Source organism: Phoenix dactylifera, chromosome 11, assembly GCF_009389715.1.
Source record: "Phoenix dactylifera cultivar Barhee BC4 chromosome 11, palm_55x_up_171113_PBpolish2nd_filt_p, whole genome shotgun sequence".
Classification (NCBI taxonomy): Eukaryota; Viridiplantae; Streptophyta; class Magnoliopsida; order Arecales; family Arecaceae; genus Phoenix; species Phoenix dactylifera.
In genome coordinates, this window is record NC_052402.1 from 14,104,685 (window position 1) to 14,125,030 (window position 20,346).

A 20,346-nucleotide genomic window follows, 5' to 3' on the forward strand; every position below is an offset into this window, starting at 1 on the left:
AGAATTTTCAATTTGCTTTGATATCGTCATTGTATACCGTAGTTTAGTCAGCCTTGATTTTTTTAGTGACTAAATTTATTTATTTATTTATTTATTTTTGTTGCTTGTGATTGGCACTTCATACATTGAGTATGTAGTGCCAAAATGACCAAATTATTATTTTTGGTATCAAGATTAATAAGACTAGTTATAGTAAATGTTGGCATTGCTCGTTAGGACAAAAGGGAAGTTTGAGAGCTCTACATTATGTGAAAATTGATTAAATCCATACCAATCTTGTTTGGCATTAATTTTGTAGTTTAAATATTAAAATAGGATTCATCTGTGCCTTTTATGGGGGCTCCACTCAATAATCCAGAATTCTTGGATATGATTACTTAAGAACTACTTAGAACTACTCTCTGCCATGGTACCTCAATGGGATCCGGTTTGTATCCTTCGCGCGAGAAAAGATTCACCTTCTTTCATGCAAATCCATCATTAGATCATCCACTACACAGATCTCAAAGCGATCAGAATTTTCTTCCTTCATCATCTTCTCTTTTTTCCCCTCATTTTTGAACCTTCTTTTTTTAACAGCCAAATGCCTTGTATAAAATCTTAATTTTTGATGTTTAAAAATTTAAATATAAGAAAAAGATAAGTTCGTGACTTAGAAATTAAAATCCTCCAAATGCAGCCTTACTGAGCGGTCTAAAAAAAAGGAGCATAGAGGTTAATAACATATGCACAGATCAATAAAGCAGTGAAAATATCTAAATTTAACAGGCTCCCAAGAGATGTTACATATGTAGAGATCAATAAGACCATGTGCCAACTTGGATAAAATGCACAGATGCCTAAACTAGAGCATATACCGACAATTTTGTTTTTTTGGTACATGTATACCGATAATTTCAAGAAGCTAATTTTACACCTGTATCAGTCAAAAATCTTAAAATTAAGCAGCCTCCAAATTGATGGTAGCAGCACATAATTCCGGACTCCTGGATACTACAAAATCTTGCTGTGAGAAGGTCCAAATTGTGGACTCTCTGCATTTCATATGCATGCTTCAATATTTGTTTGCATGTCAATTTTAAGTTAGTTATCAATATTATGAACTTGGCTACATAAACCAACTTCTTAATAACAAATGAAGTGACCTTTGTGCAATTCAGAAGCAAACCTGGCAAATTGTCCAAAAATAATCTAGAAGAAAGTTTTGTTTTTTTAAAAAAGAATCTGATCATAAATTATGAGCAACAGAACAAGGAAAATCAAACTAGGGTTGGCAGGTCAAGTGAAACTGAGTATTGTTTAATAGCTGCAGATGCAACTAAACTCGCACCATTCTCACTTGGTCTATGTAATATCAGTGAATACTCCAGATTCTATTGTTATTCTGTGATTGAATATAGTATCTGACATAATTCCGACTTGTATTTTGAGAGAAAGTTGCTTGCGAATCATTCAATCATTTTTTAAGTAGAGCTTGATAAAGCGCAAGCCTTGGTGCAATGATTAGATTGCTCCAATATGACTTCAATGTCATGAGTTCAAAATATAAAAATAGTCTCTTTAAATGCGTTGATTACATCCAATTCTTCTAAAACTTATAATGATAAGCATCTTGTGCATCAGATCCTCTTTTTTTCTATAAAAAAATTAAAAACTTGTATACATAACTTGATTCTACATTCTTTCCATAGGGACTGCAAACAGTCTTGCACACTTGTCTGGAACTCGTACCTTTGTGGGGATCTTAAATAATTAAAAACCAGATTTCGTAGACCTATACATTTTCTTTGTTTCCACTTCTATATAGATTTTGGTGCAGTCTTCATGGAAAATTGGGAATCATATGCTTGGGACCAGCTTAAAACTTGGATGGAGTTTTTGTTTTAACTATCTTTATATAAAAGCTGCAAATGATCAGCATCCTATATGGAACTTTAAAGCAAGGAACCTGTAATTCATTAAAAGCTCAGTTAAGAACCTGTATATAATTTTTCTAATCAAAAAGAACCTGGTGATAACTTTTATTGCGAACATTCTAGCTATGAATAATTAAAGGTAAACTCGGAGACCTGTACATAAGTTTTTATAATAGAAACAACGAATAGGTTGCGGTCTCTCCATACATCATAAAAATCTACGCAACGGTCTTGCTAACGTTACACAAGCTTTTACCGGATTGTGGTTGTATCCTTCGGAGACCGTTGGATCGTCGAGTGCTCGCTTTGAGATCAATACAGAGTTCGGAGGCTTTGTGATCTGTGCAGTGAACGATCCAACGGTCACCTGGCGCGAAGGAAGGCGTATCCTTCTTTCGAGCGAAGGATACAACCACGTTCAGCTGTTACCTGGTATCTCTATTATTTTAATAGTAATTTATTTGTCATTTGCGTGAGGGTGAAGCGGACCGACGGTGCTGCCTATATATAGAGCCATGGAGGCCGCCCGCCACTCTCTCTTCCCCTTCTCTCCCGACGATGCATCCGAATCCGGCGAGCGGAGTCGAGGCCTTTTTCGTGCGAGAGGCTGGAGTGGATGGCGAGACGAGCGGGGACGAGCCTGGCGTCGGCCTTCTTCTTCGAGTCCCCGAAGCCGGTAATCCTGCTATCAACCTCCACCGCCGCCGGAAGACGTGAGTGACGGCGAGGAAGCGAGATCCGTGCCCCTTTCCTATTTCTCATCTTTTTTCCTTTTCTTTGGATTCTTGATATGCTTCGTGATTACTTGTTTCTTGTTTTCTTGCTTTCTCTTCGGATTCTTGAGACGGTTCTCGATTTCTTGGCTGGTTTCTGCGTTCTTTGGATTTTATATATGATTCTTGATTTCTGATTCAGTTTTGGTTTCCTTCGGATACTTCATACGGTTCTTGGTTAGTTGATTGTTGGTTTCTTGTTTTCTTGCCTTTTCTTTGGAGATGGATTCGAGAGATGGTGTCTGGTTTTGGTTGGTTCTTGATTATATATGGTGATCTCCGTGTAATGCTGTGTCCTCGCTGTGATTTGTCGGGGTCTAGTTTTGTGATCTCCGGTTCTTTCTAAATGCGTTTTATTCAAAAGGTTTGGGAGGTGTTGGTGATTTATTGGCGTTTTAGAGTTTCATTTTTATTCTAAGTTCAGTATATTAGATATGGCTAGGGACCAGGGTTGGACTTTGATTACAGGGTGACTTTAATGTCTAAGGTTGACAGAGATATAATATGTTTTTATTATCAATTTTTTGGTTATTTTAATTGAATGGTTTCCATGTCAAATTGTTTTTGAATTCTTGGAGAGATCGAGTTCCTCTTTAACTTAATGGTGGAGAACTGTTCTGCAGGGACTAGAATTGGAAACATTCTAGTCTCTTTCAGATATTCTTCTGGCGACTGAAGTAGTTTTGTTTTCTTTTTGATCTTCTTTTGTATTCTTAGTGATATAGGAATCTGGATTTCTGCTCGAGTTACAATTTTAATGCTCTTGAAAGGGTACTTATTTTTGAGCTTATGATACTTGGGTTTTGATAATCTTTTCTTCCCTATTGATTGATGATGGGGATGAGTTCTTAATATAGCTTCTGTTGGTTATTTCAGTTGGAGTTGCATTTGGAGTTCAAAAATATGTTTCTGAATTGGATTATTAATCCTACAATCATTCAATTCATGCCAGAGTTCCAAGTTATGTTGTTGACAGGGGAATTTCTTTTTGTTATTGTTGTAAGGGTTTTTTGAAATGTTCATTATCTGCTTTACTTTTTTTGCTGATACTTCTTTGAAATCTTTTATGAGAATTTGATTTCATATTTCTGGTGTTGATTGAAATAAAGATTTGTGATTCATGTTTAAATGTCTTTATCCTTGTCTAGTTATGCTGCACAATGATTCCTCCACAGCTGTAACCAGTTTGCATGTGAATGCAGCTGTTTATTGCAATTTCTATTGTCTATTTTTTCGCTTGATATGCATGTTAAGTTTTGTAGGATAGTTTGATGTGGTATCTCTAGTTGATGTCTAAGGCAAAGATCTGTTATTTGCATTGGGGTCTGTCACTAGGATAGCTTACTGGAGCTGTTGGGTGTGGTTTTGTGGTATTGTTAAATCGCTAGACAGTGGATGAGTGGGGTTTTCTTATTGGGCTTGTTGCTTCATTATATTCTGTTTATTTTCGTCTAAGAAGCTGGTATGTTCTGTGTCTAAATAGGTATCAGAAGATTTATCCATTCTTTTTCAATGGCTGTCTTTCATGTGCATATCTGCCTGCAGATGGCAAACGGGGACTTAAATAGATAATTTGCTGCTATAGGAATCTCTTTCTGTCTTGCTTTTGAACCAGTGACAGTTTTATTTAATGAAACTGAAGGATGTATGCTGTTTGTTTTATTTTCTCCAGCAGTGCTTGATGTTGCAGAATCTATATATCTTTGTGGCATGTTGTAAGCGGACTTCCAATATGTCATGACTCTTTTTTAGTATATATTTGAAGTATTTTTATTAATATATTGGTTGATTATAAGGTTGCGTCATCTTTCTTTTTGTAAATATGGGTACCTACCTGCTTTATGTTATTGCAAATGCTATCTGGATATTCAATATATTCATTAGACAGTCTTGTGCACTGTGCTTTTTAAATATATTCTGTGGAAAAGGAGACATATTAAAACTTCAGAAAAGAAACCTTTTTTTAATGGAAAATTTAGCATTTAATAAGGAAAGTTTACAAATAACTATTCCAGAAAGTTTAGCTTTGTAAACTTGAACTCAGCTTGTGATCCATGTGATTGAATAAGAAGAAATGATATCATCAAAGGATGTGATCTTATAATCTGTTGACATATTATTCAGATTATATAGTGCACATAATTTGTGTGAGTAATTTGTTGGGTTGTTGATCAATTTAATTTTACTTTTATTAGTTCTCTGCTCTTTGAGGGCAATGCTAATCATGGCCTATGGAATAGGCTCTCTTCTACCATCTAACTGACCAAGCAGAATCAAGAACCCCGCCTGCCCACCCAGAAAAAGAATTCCCCCCAACCAAAAAAAGGCACATTTTCATTTTCATTGTCAACATCTGCTTCCTTTTTATATTTTATTTGTTTATTATTTTGTTTATCCGTTCTTTGTTCTCTGATTACTATTTGTATTTTCATTTCATCTTGATTTGTGTTTCAAGTTTTCATTTATTTCCTATTCATTTTGTCAGGTTATCGCTGCTCGTTTGCGAATTTACTTTCGTCCATTCGGTTTTTTAATTTTTCATAATTTTTAACTGTTTCATCATCCTTTGGTATGTTAATCACTTCTCAGTTTTTTTTTTTTTTTTTTTGATATCTGTTTTGTAATATAGTTTAGCTATCTGTTTTGTTATATGTGTTTTGAATTTCCTTGTTTTCTTTGGTATTCTATATTTTTTTTTTCTTTTCCATCTTTATTTTCCCTTTGCAAATCCAGTTTTGTAATTCTAATAGGGTTATGTTCTCTCTTTTTATTATCTATTTTCAGATTTTAAGTTTATTTCAATTGACTTTAATATTTGTCTTGTAATATATTTTTGTATTTCTTTGAAATTTTTGCTTATTTTGTGTTGCAAATTCAGTTTTTTTTTTTTGTATTTTAAACTTTTTGTCTTTGTAACTTCAATTTTCTATTTTCTTATTTTAGTCTGTCTTCCTCTTGGTATCTTTTTTTGTGTGATAAAGTTTTTCTGTTTATTTTAATTTATTTTTTATCTTTTTGGTTTTCTATGCCTGATGTCCAATTAATTTAGTCTTTTGGTAGTTCATTTTACAATTTCATTTTATTTTGACTATTTTTTAGCCTACCACTAAAGTCTAGGAAGATCCTAATGTTGTCTAGTAACTTGAGTCATGAAAAAATAAGGTGGATTTCTCGTCCTGTCAACAAGTCCTCCATAATTCATGATAGCCTCTTCTATGCTACTGAAGTTTACATGGCCAGAAAGTTGGAACTAAATTGTATCGAATTAACGTGAGATTCATACTTGATGTGAAATTTATCAAAACTTTGATGGATCATATCTTGATTCATGAAGATATTTATGACAGCAGCATAGAGAAGCCTAGTCTCGGAGGAAACATCAGTCTAAGAAAGAAGAAATTGTTGTGTACAGTCTTCATCAAAAAAACAAAAAATTGTTGTGTGCAATGCATGCACCATGTAGCCGTGCATGCAGCCAATATTGGCCGTTGATTTTTATAAAATTTATTCATCAAGCATGCATCTTACCATGCTGGTGCATGGCTATAATTTTTCGGAAAAGAGTGTCAAAGTATAGTTTAATTATGCTCTATTATATGAAAGTCTTCTCTTTATTTTTATAGTTTAGTTCATAAAACAATTTTTCAACGCATTGGAACTTTATCAACTGTTATACAAATTATAAAAGCTATTATTTGCCTCATTCTGTGTGATGTAATACTAAAATAGTGTTATAACAAAAAATAATGGATGATAGTGGAAAAGCAACAACATTGTTATCCCGATAATTATTTATTTAATAAAAAAATACAGGTGATGGTAGTACAGACATTTTATGGAGGACATTTTTTATAAAAAAATAAATTTTGAAAATATTATTTGATTAACAAGACAATGCAAATTCCTAATAAACTGTCTTTAATTGTGTTACAACGATCCATTATAGTGCTAAACAATCTATCATAACAGCCATTATCTTTTTTTTCTATGATATGTTATATATAATGTAACAGAGAGATGGAAACTCAAACCATTATGATGTTATAACATACTGCTAAATCATGTTATAGACCAATTAATTACACAGGGAATTCCAATTTGTGTTTAAATTGAGCAAGAATTGCTCCAAGCTATGCATAACCTCAAATTCACCTCTAACCCCCGCTAAATTGTCTTTATCAAAAGGTCATGATCTGCTCTAAAGACCTGAACACCCTAATAGCCCTAGCCAAATTAACGTAACTCCAACTCACGGATACATTGGAGGGTTTCCAAGGGAGAGCGACTTCTTGCAGGTGGTGACGTGCCAATGGCTGGTAATGCTTTGTTGGCTTTGAGATGTCTCTAAAATCAACAAACATCAGAAAAACCAGCTTCTATTGAGAGTTGATTGTGAATGCTCCGAAGCACGATGATATGCAAAAGTTGTAGGGTGAGAGATCTTGAGAAAATTATGTTCAATTATCCTAAATTATTTTTTTTGAGTCCCAACTTCTCTCATCGTTGCAAATTATGACAAATGTAACAATCTCATACAATTCTAATGAACAACGCTTACATGAAAACTTCGACCCACTAAATTTTTGAGCACAGTCCTTCACCTCTCAGCATGATTGTGAACTAACACTCCTACAAAGTTGTCCATTGTCATATTTTCATTATATCTATGGGTGGCTATATTATATCTATGGATGGCTATGATTCTCTAAATGCATAACATCTCTGTTCTCTGTGAAAGAAGTTAATGGAATAAGTTAATAATATTTCTGTGAAAGGTATATACATCAACAACTAGTGCCGACGTATATTCCATTGGTAGCAATTTGAAGGGGGTGGCAACTTCTGCGGCTCCAGCTTTGATAACATTCAACCTCTTCATCCCCCATATTTCTCCATGGAATTACCATTGGATATAATGATGTGGCTTGTAAAGCACCTTTAGCAGTACATATTTCTCCATGGAATTACCATTGGATAAAGTTTATTTTATTCAGTAACTGGGTAGCGCAATCAAAATCTGTAGATCAAAAACCAGCAATTAATGTACTTTTTAAAGCTTTTAGTCACTTAGATAAAGTAAAAAAGAAACATTTAACCATAGATCCCACAGCCGGACACCTTTGCATTAAATATCGAAAGAAGTTCTTTGATTATCGAGGCTTTTGTTCTCCTCGTCATTATATACCCACTGAAACCACACCGAAGCTTCCTTGCGCCATCAAACAAGGTATATGAAGGACACATTTAGTTTGTGGGAAAAAAAAATTCTCACTCAAACATTCTTTCTGAAAAATTGATGTCTCAATTTTTTTTTTTGAATATTCGATTGGACAAAAAAAAAATAGTACATTTAGTTTGACTTATATTTAATTAAGTATATATATTTATTAAAAATTATATAAAATACATATTATACTCTTAATAAAAAATAATTGTATTCCATTCTATTGGCTTGGTTCCAAGATGTAGAATCTATGTTGAATCACCACTTAGCGGGGTTACTAGGACTTGGGTCTCTCTCTTGGGCGGGACACCAAATCCTTTAAAGAAAACCTCCCCTTCAATTGGTCTTTTTTCACGAAAAGCAGACATCCGTCCAGAATAAACCTGCGGTTGTTTTTTCATCCTCAATATCCCTTTTGTTTAGTTCTATATCCCTTGAAAATATTTTTAGAAAAAAATTATCCTAATTTTTAGCCAATAAAAAATTAGATTTTTCTGTATTCTATATAATTTTTTCTTATAAAATATAAATTTTTTATTTTCATTAAAAAGAATATTTTATTTTTTCTCTTAAAACTTTAAGAAAATAGTTTTTCATCTTCCCGTCCACTCCATTTTCCTTTCTTTTTTGCGAAAACCAAAGAATCTCAACACTGAGCCCAGGAAAAATCTCCTCTTGCCCCTTTTCGCCGTGAAGTCATTTCTTGTACCAACATTCCCGTCAACACGAACCTCCAGTTGTCGCCTGTTGATTCGCAGAAAGCAGTTCGGTTTCCACAAGCTTGTTCAGGTGGACTTCCGACGACCGACTTCCCAAGATAACTCTTTCCCGGGTCTCCTGTTTCCCCTCTGAGGCTGAGGAGAGATGGACGAGCTGGATCCGTGCGACAGCGATGCGGAGGGCTCGGAGTTGTCGGATTCGTTCGACGACCGGCAGCTCACGGCGGCGGAGGTGGAAGGGGATCCCGTGCCGGCGGTGGAGGGGCTCAGCATCTCCGGCGAGGCACGCCCGGGGCGGTTCCTCCAAGTCTGCGGCTGGGCCATTAATGGAACAACTCGTTGTGATTTCGCGGTGGGTGCGATTTCTTGTGTTTCTTTATAGAATTTAGGGGTAAATTTGATTCTTGATCTCTTTCCAATCTTCATTTATTTTCCTTTCAGTGGGCACGCTGCTCGGAAAGTGGAAATTTCAGCTACATAGAAGGTAATCCCCTCGCACTTTACTTTTCATGGGTTTTTTTTTTTTTTTGGATGCGAAGGATAAATTGACGATATTACCATAACCAACTTCATCCTTCTTTATCTTAGTTCTAAATACAATGGCCAAGGCGATATTTTTCAAGGGAGACTCTTGCCTCAGTACATATCTGTCCCATTTGAGAAAAGATAAACAACTGAATTTTTTTGGTTATATACTTCTATGCCTATTTACTTGGATAGTAACTGTATAATATCCTGCACACTAGGAAAAGGACTGTATGAAGGAGAAAGGAGACAAGCTTATATTGTGAATTCATGATAGAAAACTCATTTACAATTTCTGTCTGAAGCTCCTATATTGTATATATTGATCTGTTTTATGTTTTTTAGTCTTTTCCCTTCAAGATTTACTTAAGATTGTGAAGCCTTTGCCTGCACCTTTAGCCATTTACGGTAAAATAGCAGATTATTTGAATGTAGCTGTTGCTTGATGAGGTTTCCTATGTCAAACATGCTCGACCAATTTTAGCTGGAATCACTTAGGCAGCAGACAAATGTAAAATAAATGGATCTGGACAAGTCTTAGCAGCCAGCGAATAATATAATCTAAGGGCTTCTTTGGGTGTTCCTACAGGAATTGAGCTAGTTGGCCCACCCAACCCGTGGGTTTTAAGGGTCTGTAGGCTTGTTGGTCGAAGGAAAAAAGACCCATGCATGGAGGTTTTCTTCCTCCCATAAGAATTGGGCTGGGGGTGTGGGTTGATATGGGTTATGCCCAAATGGACTTCCCAATCCCGGAATCCAGCAAGAAATCGAGCCTAGTCTTGCTGGATTATCCAAACAGGCCCAAGGATACTTAATAACTCCAGGATTGGAGTTAGATGTTAAATGTACTTGGTTCAATGTGTGTTTTGAGACACTTTCATTATCTTAATTGGATTAGCTGCTATCATAGTAAGATTGTAATCTATGATGGCTGATTTCGAAGACCTATATCCAGGGTCCCATACAGACAATTTTGTCATGCCATTTTTTCCCCAAAGACAAAGGCAAGAACTTCATAGTTCCAAGATTTTGTGAAGTACACCATGATATTTTTTTAAGAAATATAAATTGGCTTCATACTGTTGTAGTGGTTTAAGTGATGCTAGAGAGGAGACAAAATAATCTTATATTTGAAGAGGAACAAGTTTACACACCACAAAGTTTCCACTTAAAAACAAACTTAAATTGGGGAGTTACTAAAATTAAAGCTTCAATATATTGAACTTGAAAGAAGCTGAAGGCATCAATGTACATTATAATTTAGAAAATCTTGAATTTTGTGAAGCCAATGGTAGACTGTTCATCAAGGTCATCTAGGTTAGGTCATTCCTAATTTATTAACATTTGAGCACCTGAAAGTTCCAGCTAGGAGTCAACTGTGGACGCGGATTTGGAAGCCTACATCTCATCAATGGGATTATACTTTATTTCTTCGAGAAGCATCATTTTTATTCTTCTATTTTTGCTATACTCATCTGATCATGTTGATACAATAGATCAAACTGGGTAGGATCAATTTAAAATTTTGATTTAGTTTTTTAACAATTCTCTATTGCAATAGGTGAAAACAAAGCTACTTATCTGGTTACTGCTGATGATGTTGATTCATATCTAGCTATTGAAGTCATACCTGTTGGGAATGGTGAACAGATGGTATATTTTCTTCCTTAGTTCTCCTCTTTGATTCTTATGCAAATAATCTTGCGAGTACATGATAGTTATGTATTGTTAACACTACTTATCTAATTAAAAATGATGAAAATATAGAACTATTGTTAACTAATGAAATATATGTTCTTATGGAGCTATTTATCTATTTAACATATCTAAACATGTTGGCAGGTGCAAACAAATATAAAATAGTTTGCTTCCTTATATGATCTCACCAATGGATTAGTGTTCTATTCTGCCAAACCGGGCCGAACCACCCGGTTCGGATAGTGCCGAACCGACCCGGTACGAAACCAGGTCGGTTCGCCTGTTACATTCGGTTCCGGCCCCGTACCGGCCGGAACTAACCAGTAAGTGCCCGAACCGGCTGGAACCGGTCGGTTCGGTGCAAACTCGATGCGAACCGGCTGGAACCGGTCACTAATCGACCGGAATCGGCTGGTAAGTGCCCGAACCGGCTGGAATCGGTCGGTTCGGTGCAAACTCGATGCGAACCGGCCAAAACCAGTCACTTACCGACCAGAATCGGTTGGTAAGTGCCCGAACCTGCTGGAACCAGTTGGTTCGGTGCAGACGCGGTGCGAACCGGCCGATTCGCACTGAGTCAACCCGGTGCCAAACATTCTGGCACTGCAGTACTGCAGCACTTGTAGCACTTTGCATAAAATGTATCAGGGCACTTGTTGAGAAGGCGGCCTTCCTAACAAAATTTTCAAAAGCGGCTCTACCGCCTTCTCCCTTTCCAAAAACTCCACAAACAACACTGATTCAGGCTATCAAAAAAAAAATTTAAAGCTAAATAAGGTGTGCGTCCTCTCCCTACCCCATTTTCTTCTTTTTTAAGAGGCTTTAAAAAATAGCTCAAAAATTACAAAATGAGAAAAGTTCATGCTAAAATTTTTGATTTAAGCTTGATTTTTTTATATATTGTAGATCTTTGAACGATCTACGCGCTGACATAAAAAATTTTAATTTTTGAATTATATATAATTTTTAAAAATTAAAATATATTTTTATGTAAAAGATAAAATAAATAAAATAAATTAAAAATAAAAATACTGTAAAGTTAGAAACGTATTTAGGGGCATGCAAGCTACTCTCCATAAAAATTTGGTGTCCATTCATTCAAGTTTTGATGCGATCATGTCTGCAGTGGTCTAGGCTTAAATTTGAAAAAAAATAAAAAATAAATAGCCTTTGATGCATGTACGAGAACCTAGAAAAATATATGTAGCATCTATTATTGGTTTCCATATAGATCTGAGCTGAAATTAATTTTTTGAAATAATAATATTTAAACAATATTTTTAAATTCAAAAATAATTAAAAATATTTAAATAATACCAAAAATTATAAAAATTTAATAGTACGTATTATATAATTCAGAAGTAATTTCTGAGGTAGAAATCATATTTTTATGAATTTATGAAACCTAATGACTAGGCAGATGACCTACCTTACCAATCGCAATTTTAGCTTATTCTACTATGAAGCAACCCCTGGAACTCCTCTAAACGTATAGAGGTAAGATAACGGGGTTCGTTTTAGGTAATTGTGTTCATCTTTAAGGCAAAAATTATAAGCGAAAGAGTAAACCTGAAATAGTCCCAAAATGAGTTGGAGTGTGCTGTGGTAGTTATGTCAATGTCAACATTTATACTGGTCGTCAAATACAATGTATGCTCAGTTTCATGCTTCCATATACTTCCAAACAAACAAATATGACATAATTTGGCATAAATTCACCACTGCATATGTTTATCAAAATTTCAGCTTGCCCAAGATTTATAAGTTTAATGAAATCATGTCAGATCCATTTTGAACTTCAGAAAAATAACCCAGAACTTGGTGCTTTTGAAACTTGAGGAAGTTCGGTGGACTGCGACTATGCCATAGAATCTATGATGGAGAAAATTATCCTAGATGTACATTTATAATAAGCATTTGCCTTCTTGTTTATTGTATGAGTACTATACATATCTGGGAATTTTTAGAGACATCTATATGAAGTACAAGTATCATCAATACTCATAAAATTCTCTGTGAGTTAGGCATATAGAGTTTTCCCTTGATATACTAAAGCATATGATAGTAGTTCTCATAGTCTATAAGCTGCTTTTAACGGTTCGGATTCAAGGAAGTGAAAACATAGCAGGTCAAATATTTTCAATGTGTTGGAACTTGACCTTAATATGCTTAATTCCCCTGTTAAGAGTCTAAGAGTTTGCAATTTGCATTATGCCAATTATCATAAGAGAGGTGTAGAAGTAATATCGCTTGTCAAAGTGAAGGTGAGAGTGAAACAACCTCTATGATAGTATAAGGCACGGAAAGATGGCGAAAGGGTTGCTTTTCATACTTTTATAAAATGAGGGGAGGTCTAGGAAAACAACGAAAATAGATGCTGACCTCTGATCATTAGGATCACTGGCCAATTAACATTATTGAGAGCTTAGAGCTTTAATGTAGAGACATAACAGAAAAATGGTTCCGAGCAACAACCCCTCAAAGTTATCAAAGAATATGAGCACAACTATAAATAAAACTGAAGGAGAAGCTCTGAGATGCTAGGCGACCTTAGAAACTGCATGCGTAATGGCTAGACACAAGCTAGTGAGGTTAAGTCATACTTGTTGCCTCTGGGTACGGGATGCAGCTTCATATGAAGCTATATATAAAAATTGAAAATACTACTAAGGCAAACACCATCAGTGAAATACTAAGTAACCTTCATTGAGAGAGAAATCTCGAATCTCAAAAAGTTGTGAAGGAGGCCAAGCTACATTTTATACTGCCAATGGAGAAGCTGCTTGAATGGGCAGAATCGTATTATCATCATCAGCAATTATGATATTGTTGACATAAAGCAAACTTTTTAAGTTGACAAGTTGCTTGATGAGGATTGCAAATATGATTGAAAGGCAAGTGATGCAGCACAAGGTGTAGCCAATAGGTACTATGACCAACTAGACCATGCCAAGCATCGAGGGAGCCAGCGGATTCATGGGCAAAGACTGCAGTAAGCAAAAATTTAGAGATAATGTCAAATTTTGGTCATGTTTATATATTTGTAATAGAATAATTCTAGTATGTTTTCTTATTATCGAGTCTTATTTCGAATATAATTCTACATTGGGTTTAATGCCCGAATTAGGGTAGGGTATCATGTCCAATAAATAAGCATGTAATATATTGTAAGGGACAGTCTTGGAGATATTAATATTTTTTTGAGAGAGAATTTCTTTCACCAAGTGAAGGATTCTTTAACCTAGTTTTCGTCTATTTGTGCGTTGATCTTCGAAGCATAACCTCGTCGATCAAATTGCTCCTTCTTCCTTTTCCTGATGCGTCTGTAAGAGTATGGCTTATATAATTTCTTCTTATGGAGATCAGGTATGAAGAAAGACATTCTTTATGTGTACAATAAGAAATCCACTACAACGAAAGAACAAAACAATGATCATTCTTGCCACAAATTTCAGCTATATTTGATGCCAAAGATGTTTCCATTGTTAAAATGTTGGCAAATCTAGTGAGCTCTTCTATTCTGAATGATTCTTCTATTTTTATAGTTATTGTCTTTGAGCATCATGTTACAGTGAAACCACTATGAACACTAGCCTAGTTGGCCAGACATAAGACTTAGAAGTAACTTTCTATAACTACAGTAGCACAAGTGACAAATCTAATCCCAAGTTTACTTAATTGTTTATATTTATTGTAAGATTTGTTGATCCATTTTCCTCCTCTTTTTCATTCTAATTTTTTTCTTTGCAAACACAGGGTGAACCTGTTAGGATCTTTGCCAATGAACATAGAAAAATATCATGTGGTAAGCTGCCTATTTTATTATTTTTTAAGATGTGTCTTTTTTTCTATATGTGTAGTTTCCTATTTCATAAAATCAACATTCATAAAGTCAAAATGAGAAAGAAGTTGGTTTGCAAAAAGTCATTGTTTTGATTTGTGATTAAGACAAACAGATAGAAATTAGTGTAGTTCGAACTTGTTGATACTTCAATGAAACTGGTTAGTGTAGAAAATAATCCAGGAATTGCTAAAGTGAAATGATGTAGAAACATTCACAGCAGCCCAAGGGACTCAGTCACCATCAAACTAGAAGAATTCTTTTACTCTATTTATGTAAGGCTGAGAGCAAGTATAACTATTGAATTAAGAAATACCTTCTCACATAACTAGATATATAGAGGTCCAATGCATAGGAGACCCAAATTACCATAAATAAATAGTGAAAGTTATGATGCACATAAAATGATATGCTTACATAGATATATTAAATGACATTCCATAGTTAGCTATATCTCTCAAGTTTTAGGCAATTAAAATGGTATTATGCTAGAAAAAAGCTAAGATGTACATATGTCTACAAATGTTTAAGTTAACCTCAAAGAAGATAGAATGGCGGGTGAGTCTTGGCACAACAGTAAAGTTGTTTCATTGTGACCTAGGTGTCACTGATCCAGGAGAATCACCAGACTTGATGTAGACCACTTTGGCCACTATAGGTAGTGATGGATAGGGTCCAAGAGTGAGATCCATCACATCAAGAAGCTGAATCACATACCGAACTTTTAAAAGCCATAACTTGATCATACAACATTCGATTAAAATTATTTTATTCCAAGTTGGATAACTTTTCGAAATCTACGACGTGATTTTGCTCTCTAAGGAGGGTTGTGCAGCTAGCAATGAGGCCCAAATTCCAATGTTTGGGCTCTGAAACAAGCTTGTCAAACCTTTTTTTTTTTTTTTGAGAAAAACTTTGATCCATGGTATGCCGAACCGGCCCAGTCTGGTTCAAGTGTGGAAAATGGTTTCAGCCCCAAAGAGGTTGGAACTGAGTGGTATAAGCCCGGTAGAGCGACATAAGGTGAAGTCGATGCGGGAGTTGAGATTTAGTTTTTGTAGGATTTTAGTTTTTTCATGTTTATTTCTACTAGCAATGTCTATTTTGGGAAAGCTCGTCGAGTTCAAACTAGGAGAGGAATCCAACTCAATTTATGCAAGAGCGGACCTTACTATTATAAATAGAGGCTATGTATATTAGATTTTTGGATCATCAATGAAAAAAAGGGGACCTAAACCCGACTTTGCCATCTTTCTACCTGTTGCTAAATATTTGAGGGATTCGAGTTGAGTGGGTTGTGAAAATTCTTTTTTCTCCCCAATTGGATCAGTCACGGATTCGAAAAACAGAAACAACTTCTCTGCAGGCGGGGGTAAAGTTATATATATCTGACTCTCCTTAGAACCCAGAGTGGCAGGAGTCTCGTGCACTCGGACACTTTATGAAAAAAGATAGAATAACATGTTGAGCTATAGTGGAGATGAGAAATTAGTGGCTCAAGCTAGATGGGCTGCACCGATATGTTGATTGGATAATAAATTGGCTATAATAATGGATAAATAGGTTGGATTGTTTATAGTTTCGTTCTATTCAATTGGATGAATTTCCAAACAATAAGATGGAAAATTTTGTTTCATCATGTATGTCACCTGTAGAAGAATTTGTCCTCAAGCTTATCCTTAGATCGTGTTATATTTGCTTATGCTTCTATTTTATTTTATTTTATTTTTTGTGTGTGTGTTTTTAACTTGTGCCAAGCATCTTCAGAGCCTCGTGATGCTTTCCAGTAAACTAAGTATTGTATTCGAAACCTTACAATGCATGTTAAGAGCAATAATGGTTTCTTGCGTTATAGTTGATAGTTTAGTCAGTTTTCATGATACTTATTTGAGCCTTCATAGCTAAGGATACAATTCATATTGAAGATTGAATTGAGATGATCAATCCAATAATTCTGGGTCATATATGCTGTATCATGGAATAGATTCTCCATAATATTAGTACATTGCAATTATGACTTTTCCCCATCATTGAGTGCTTGGAAATTAAAAAATAAGGAACGTGTGTATTTTTTTCATTAACTTACCACTGGATAATCTTTAGTGCACTAATAAAGCTTGTTGACTATAATTATCCTAGTGGTGTGTGGATAATGCATGCATGCTTACTATAATTATGTTCTGATGCAGATCCTGAAATGCAAGAGCAAATTGAGAGGAATTTTTTTATTGGGCATTCGTCATTTGATGTTTTCTTATCGGTATATCTTTTGCATAGCTTTTTTGTATTAAGCTTTTTGACCATGACAGACTCGTTGAACTAATCATGTATCAGCTAACTGGAATATCTGTGAAATCCACAGGTTGGATGTAACAATACTTGGGTTACGGTTAAGTTAGTGATTGAGAGGGAGGGTTTTTCCATCAAGAATAACAGGTCGCCTCGTATTTCTGTCGAGGAGAAATTTTCACCAAGCATAGCTGTATGGTTTCAAAACTTTTCTAGCTTAATTTCCTATTTTTTAAGCAAAATTGCAGAAATGAGCTTTTTGTATAATAAATATTGGTATTCATGTTGGACTCTTGTTATAACAGTTGCCATCGGAAACCTATCTCCAATATGCTACTAGCAAATATTGGAAGCTACTCAAACTTGTTGTATAGTCCATTAATTTGAAATGATAAGTTTGTTATTTTGGTTTTCTTACCCAATGTATTGTTGCACATATGCTGCAATGTCATGTAAAAGGTCCAGATTCAACTAAAGCTTTCAGAAATAGCGCATGATTTTGTTACCATTATTTCATACCATGACCTTGAGGAGCAGGTGCTAGACTGGCCAGTCTGTACAGCATGTAGTGTATGAACTTATGTACAGATTCTAGCTTAAATAAAGAAATGCATATAAACTGAAAAGTAAATACGTATCTATCATATGATGCATACGGGAAACTTTCGGCTATCTTACTTTCTCTAACAATAACTATTGCAAATAGCATTCTGTACATCTATGTGAAATTATGCTTCTCATTTTATAAAACTCGCTCATGAACACTGAAATGCATAGCTACACTGCTTTCATTATACTGTTGAGAGCTTATGTTGACAACCTTCATGATTAGCTGACAGATATTTCTCGGAAGATGAGTCACTATCATATAGCACATTATTTTTGTGCTCGTCCAACTTAGCTCTTGGACTTTTGTTTGACACTGATATATTTCCATTATAGCATGACCAGGAAAACTGATTTAAGGTCTCTGCCAGTAGTTTTGTGTCTGTTAATCAATCAATTTGTCATTTCTGATGCTTGGCTGTATGCTTGCATGATCTAGGTAAACATAATGAGATGGTACATTTTTCATTGAACAAGGTAACCTTTGTCGCAAATAATCTTCTGTTGTTGCAGATCACAATTTCCAATGGGCACTCTAGTGGATTTTTAATACATTGTACTGAAGGGAGTGAATCTCTCTTTCTGGCGACAGAAAGTAGCTTGTAAGCACCATCTCATCTTTTTAGTATATCTGTTGGGTATTCCATGTTTCATTTATTTAGTTGCTATGCATATTACTCCTCAGACAACAATTACAGATATGCATGAGCTTTTATTGTTCATATTGTCTATCTTGTGAGTGGTTGTGCCAAATTTCTTTTTTAATGAGAGAAAGTTGTCCCAAAATTTTGATTGTAGTTCAGTTCTTATATTCATCCTTTTCCTGGTTCTGCAGGTTGCGCGATGTTATTGTGCTCACCATGAGATTGTTTACTGTGAGGGTATGATAATTATCTCATAAGGTTTTCCTGAAAACTAAGACTTGTACTTGAGCTATATTTGTTTAAGCAAGTTCCTATTTCACAAAGCTTAAGTGCATTCGATTTTCTGTACCCCATTATGACTGCATATATTTTTCCTGTGCTCTGCGAATTTCTTTCGGCTTGCTCGTATTCTTTCCCATGCTTATTTTAGATGCCACAGTTTTCCTTTAATAATGACACCTTCTTTGTATTCTATAATTGTTAAAATTTATGTGAGCTATTTCCTGATCTATTGTTAATTGCCTCTAAGTAATAATGTAATAACACTGCAACTTACCTGACAGAATTCAACTTAAACAATTTGAGATTATTTTTTTAAATGTGTTCTTGCAAAGTTGATGCATGTGAGACTCATTTCTCAAGAATTTTACATTAATTTGTGATGGAAAATGTCTACCATTTTTTATTGCTGAGCTAGGCTTTTATAACCGGTATATCTAGCACCCCTAGATCTCATGTCTTATGCTTTTCTGCCTGAGATGGTGCAAATCAAAATGGGCATGCAGACGAACACCATTTATTTGCGCTGTGTTCTGCACCAATCTCGGATGTGCATAGGCCCTGGTGACTTCTGGCGTGGGGCCTAGAACCAACCAACAAGCTGTACAGAGCACAGCATGCATAGCTGCCCTTTCCCCTACATGTGTGGTTCCACCATCCCTCTAAGAGTCGTCTAGGTCCTTTCACCTACACATGCATTTCCAACTAAATTTGAAATATTTTTTCTTTTATGCACTGAAATTCATAGTCTCTACCAATTCCTTGTCCCAGTGTAGTTAAAATTGAATGGACATTGAAGAACAAGTTTATGGTATTAAATATTACTACTGCCACAAGTTTTGCAACTTTTTATTATCGAACTCTGCAGTATCATAGACAGATCACTGAATTAATATTTGCACACCCCAAACTTACTGCAGGCAGTCAAGAAACAGGAACAGCGCTCCATAAAGGCAGTCAAGAAACGGAGAAGGATGAAGAGATGCCTATTCTTTTAGCAGTTAGAAGAAGTTTTTCATGCCCAGTGGAACATATGTTGTAATTATGTATCTACATAAGATACAGAAGCACTCTGGATATAGTTTTCTAAATTTTCTTTCTGTTTTGAATAGGAAAAAGGTCGTCTTTATTATTATAAAAGCTGGAATCCAAAGATAAATTTGAATGTAATCTAGAGACTTCTTATTAATATCTGAACAAATAATCATACCCTTGAGCTTCAACTCTCATTCTGAACTTCCCTGCACTTCCGTGTTTCATATATTAGTTACAAAATGTAGCTGACATGATGTTAAAAAAGAGGGAATTTAATTGCAATGCTGCTGCAATTTTAGATCTCAAAGACTGAAACTTGCATGCTGCTTCAGTTGGTTAAATCAAATTAAGCTCAGGCAGAATTTTAATACCTTACTTCATGGGCTCACCCAATACCTCCCATTCATTTTTCTCAAATCAAACCATCCTCGGCCAACACTTCAAAGCACGGATGGTGTTGCCCAAGGTGACAAGCCAAGAGGGGGGGGGGGGGGGGTGAATTGGTTTCTCTTAATTTTAACTATCTTACTTATGTTAATTGATGAGTTAGTGGAATTAAAACAAATCACAATACAAACAACAAGAAGTATAGAGGTTCGATGCTCTCCTAAGCACCTACGTCCACTTCCCAAGCGACCCCTTGGGAATTCACTATAATCTCGCGGATTACAGTTGGATTGTTTTCCGAGCTCACAATCCAAAAACCTTTACACTTTGGTTTTCCGGGTTCACCAAAAACCTATGTTGGTTTTACGGGCTCACCAACGAACCTATGTTGGTTTTCCGGGCTCACCAAC

The 20,346-nt window shown here is 35.3% G+C and overlaps 1 protein-coding gene and 1 long non-coding RNA gene across 3 annotated transcripts; both read left to right on the forward strand.

Moving 5' to 3' along the window:
* Nucleotides 1–2,399: 2,399 nt before the first annotated feature.
* Nucleotides 2,400–4,494, forward strand: LOC120112404. Its single transcript, XR_005513997.1, has 2 exons — nucleotides 2,400–2,629; nucleotides 4,173–4,494. It is a non-coding gene; the product is annotated as an uncharacterized LOC120112404 (long non-coding RNA).
* Nucleotides 4,495–8,540: 4,046 nt separating this feature from the next.
* On the forward strand, nucleotides 8,541–19,743 carry LOC103696460. Of its 2 annotated transcripts, none has more exons than XM_008778101.4 (9): nucleotides 8,541–8,984; nucleotides 9,074–9,116; nucleotides 10,719–10,810; nucleotides 14,612–14,660; nucleotides 16,886–16,956; nucleotides 17,059–17,178; nucleotides 18,105–18,193; nucleotides 18,427–18,493; nucleotides 19,435–19,743. In XM_008778101.4, the coding sequence occupies exons 1-8, from the start codon at nucleotides 8,778–8,780 to the stop codon at nucleotides 18,476–18,478; spliced, it is 723 nt and encodes a 240-aa protein (XP_008776323.1). In that variant the 5' UTR covers nucleotides 8,541–8,777; the 3' UTR covers nucleotides 18,479–18,493; nucleotides 19,435–19,743. The 2 variants fall into 2 exon arrangements, with proteins under 2 accessions (XP_008776323.1, XP_008776322.1); XM_008778100.4 differs by having other exon boundaries at nucleotides 18,427–18,472.
* The last annotated feature ends 603 nt before the right edge of the window (nucleotides 19,744–20,346 follow it).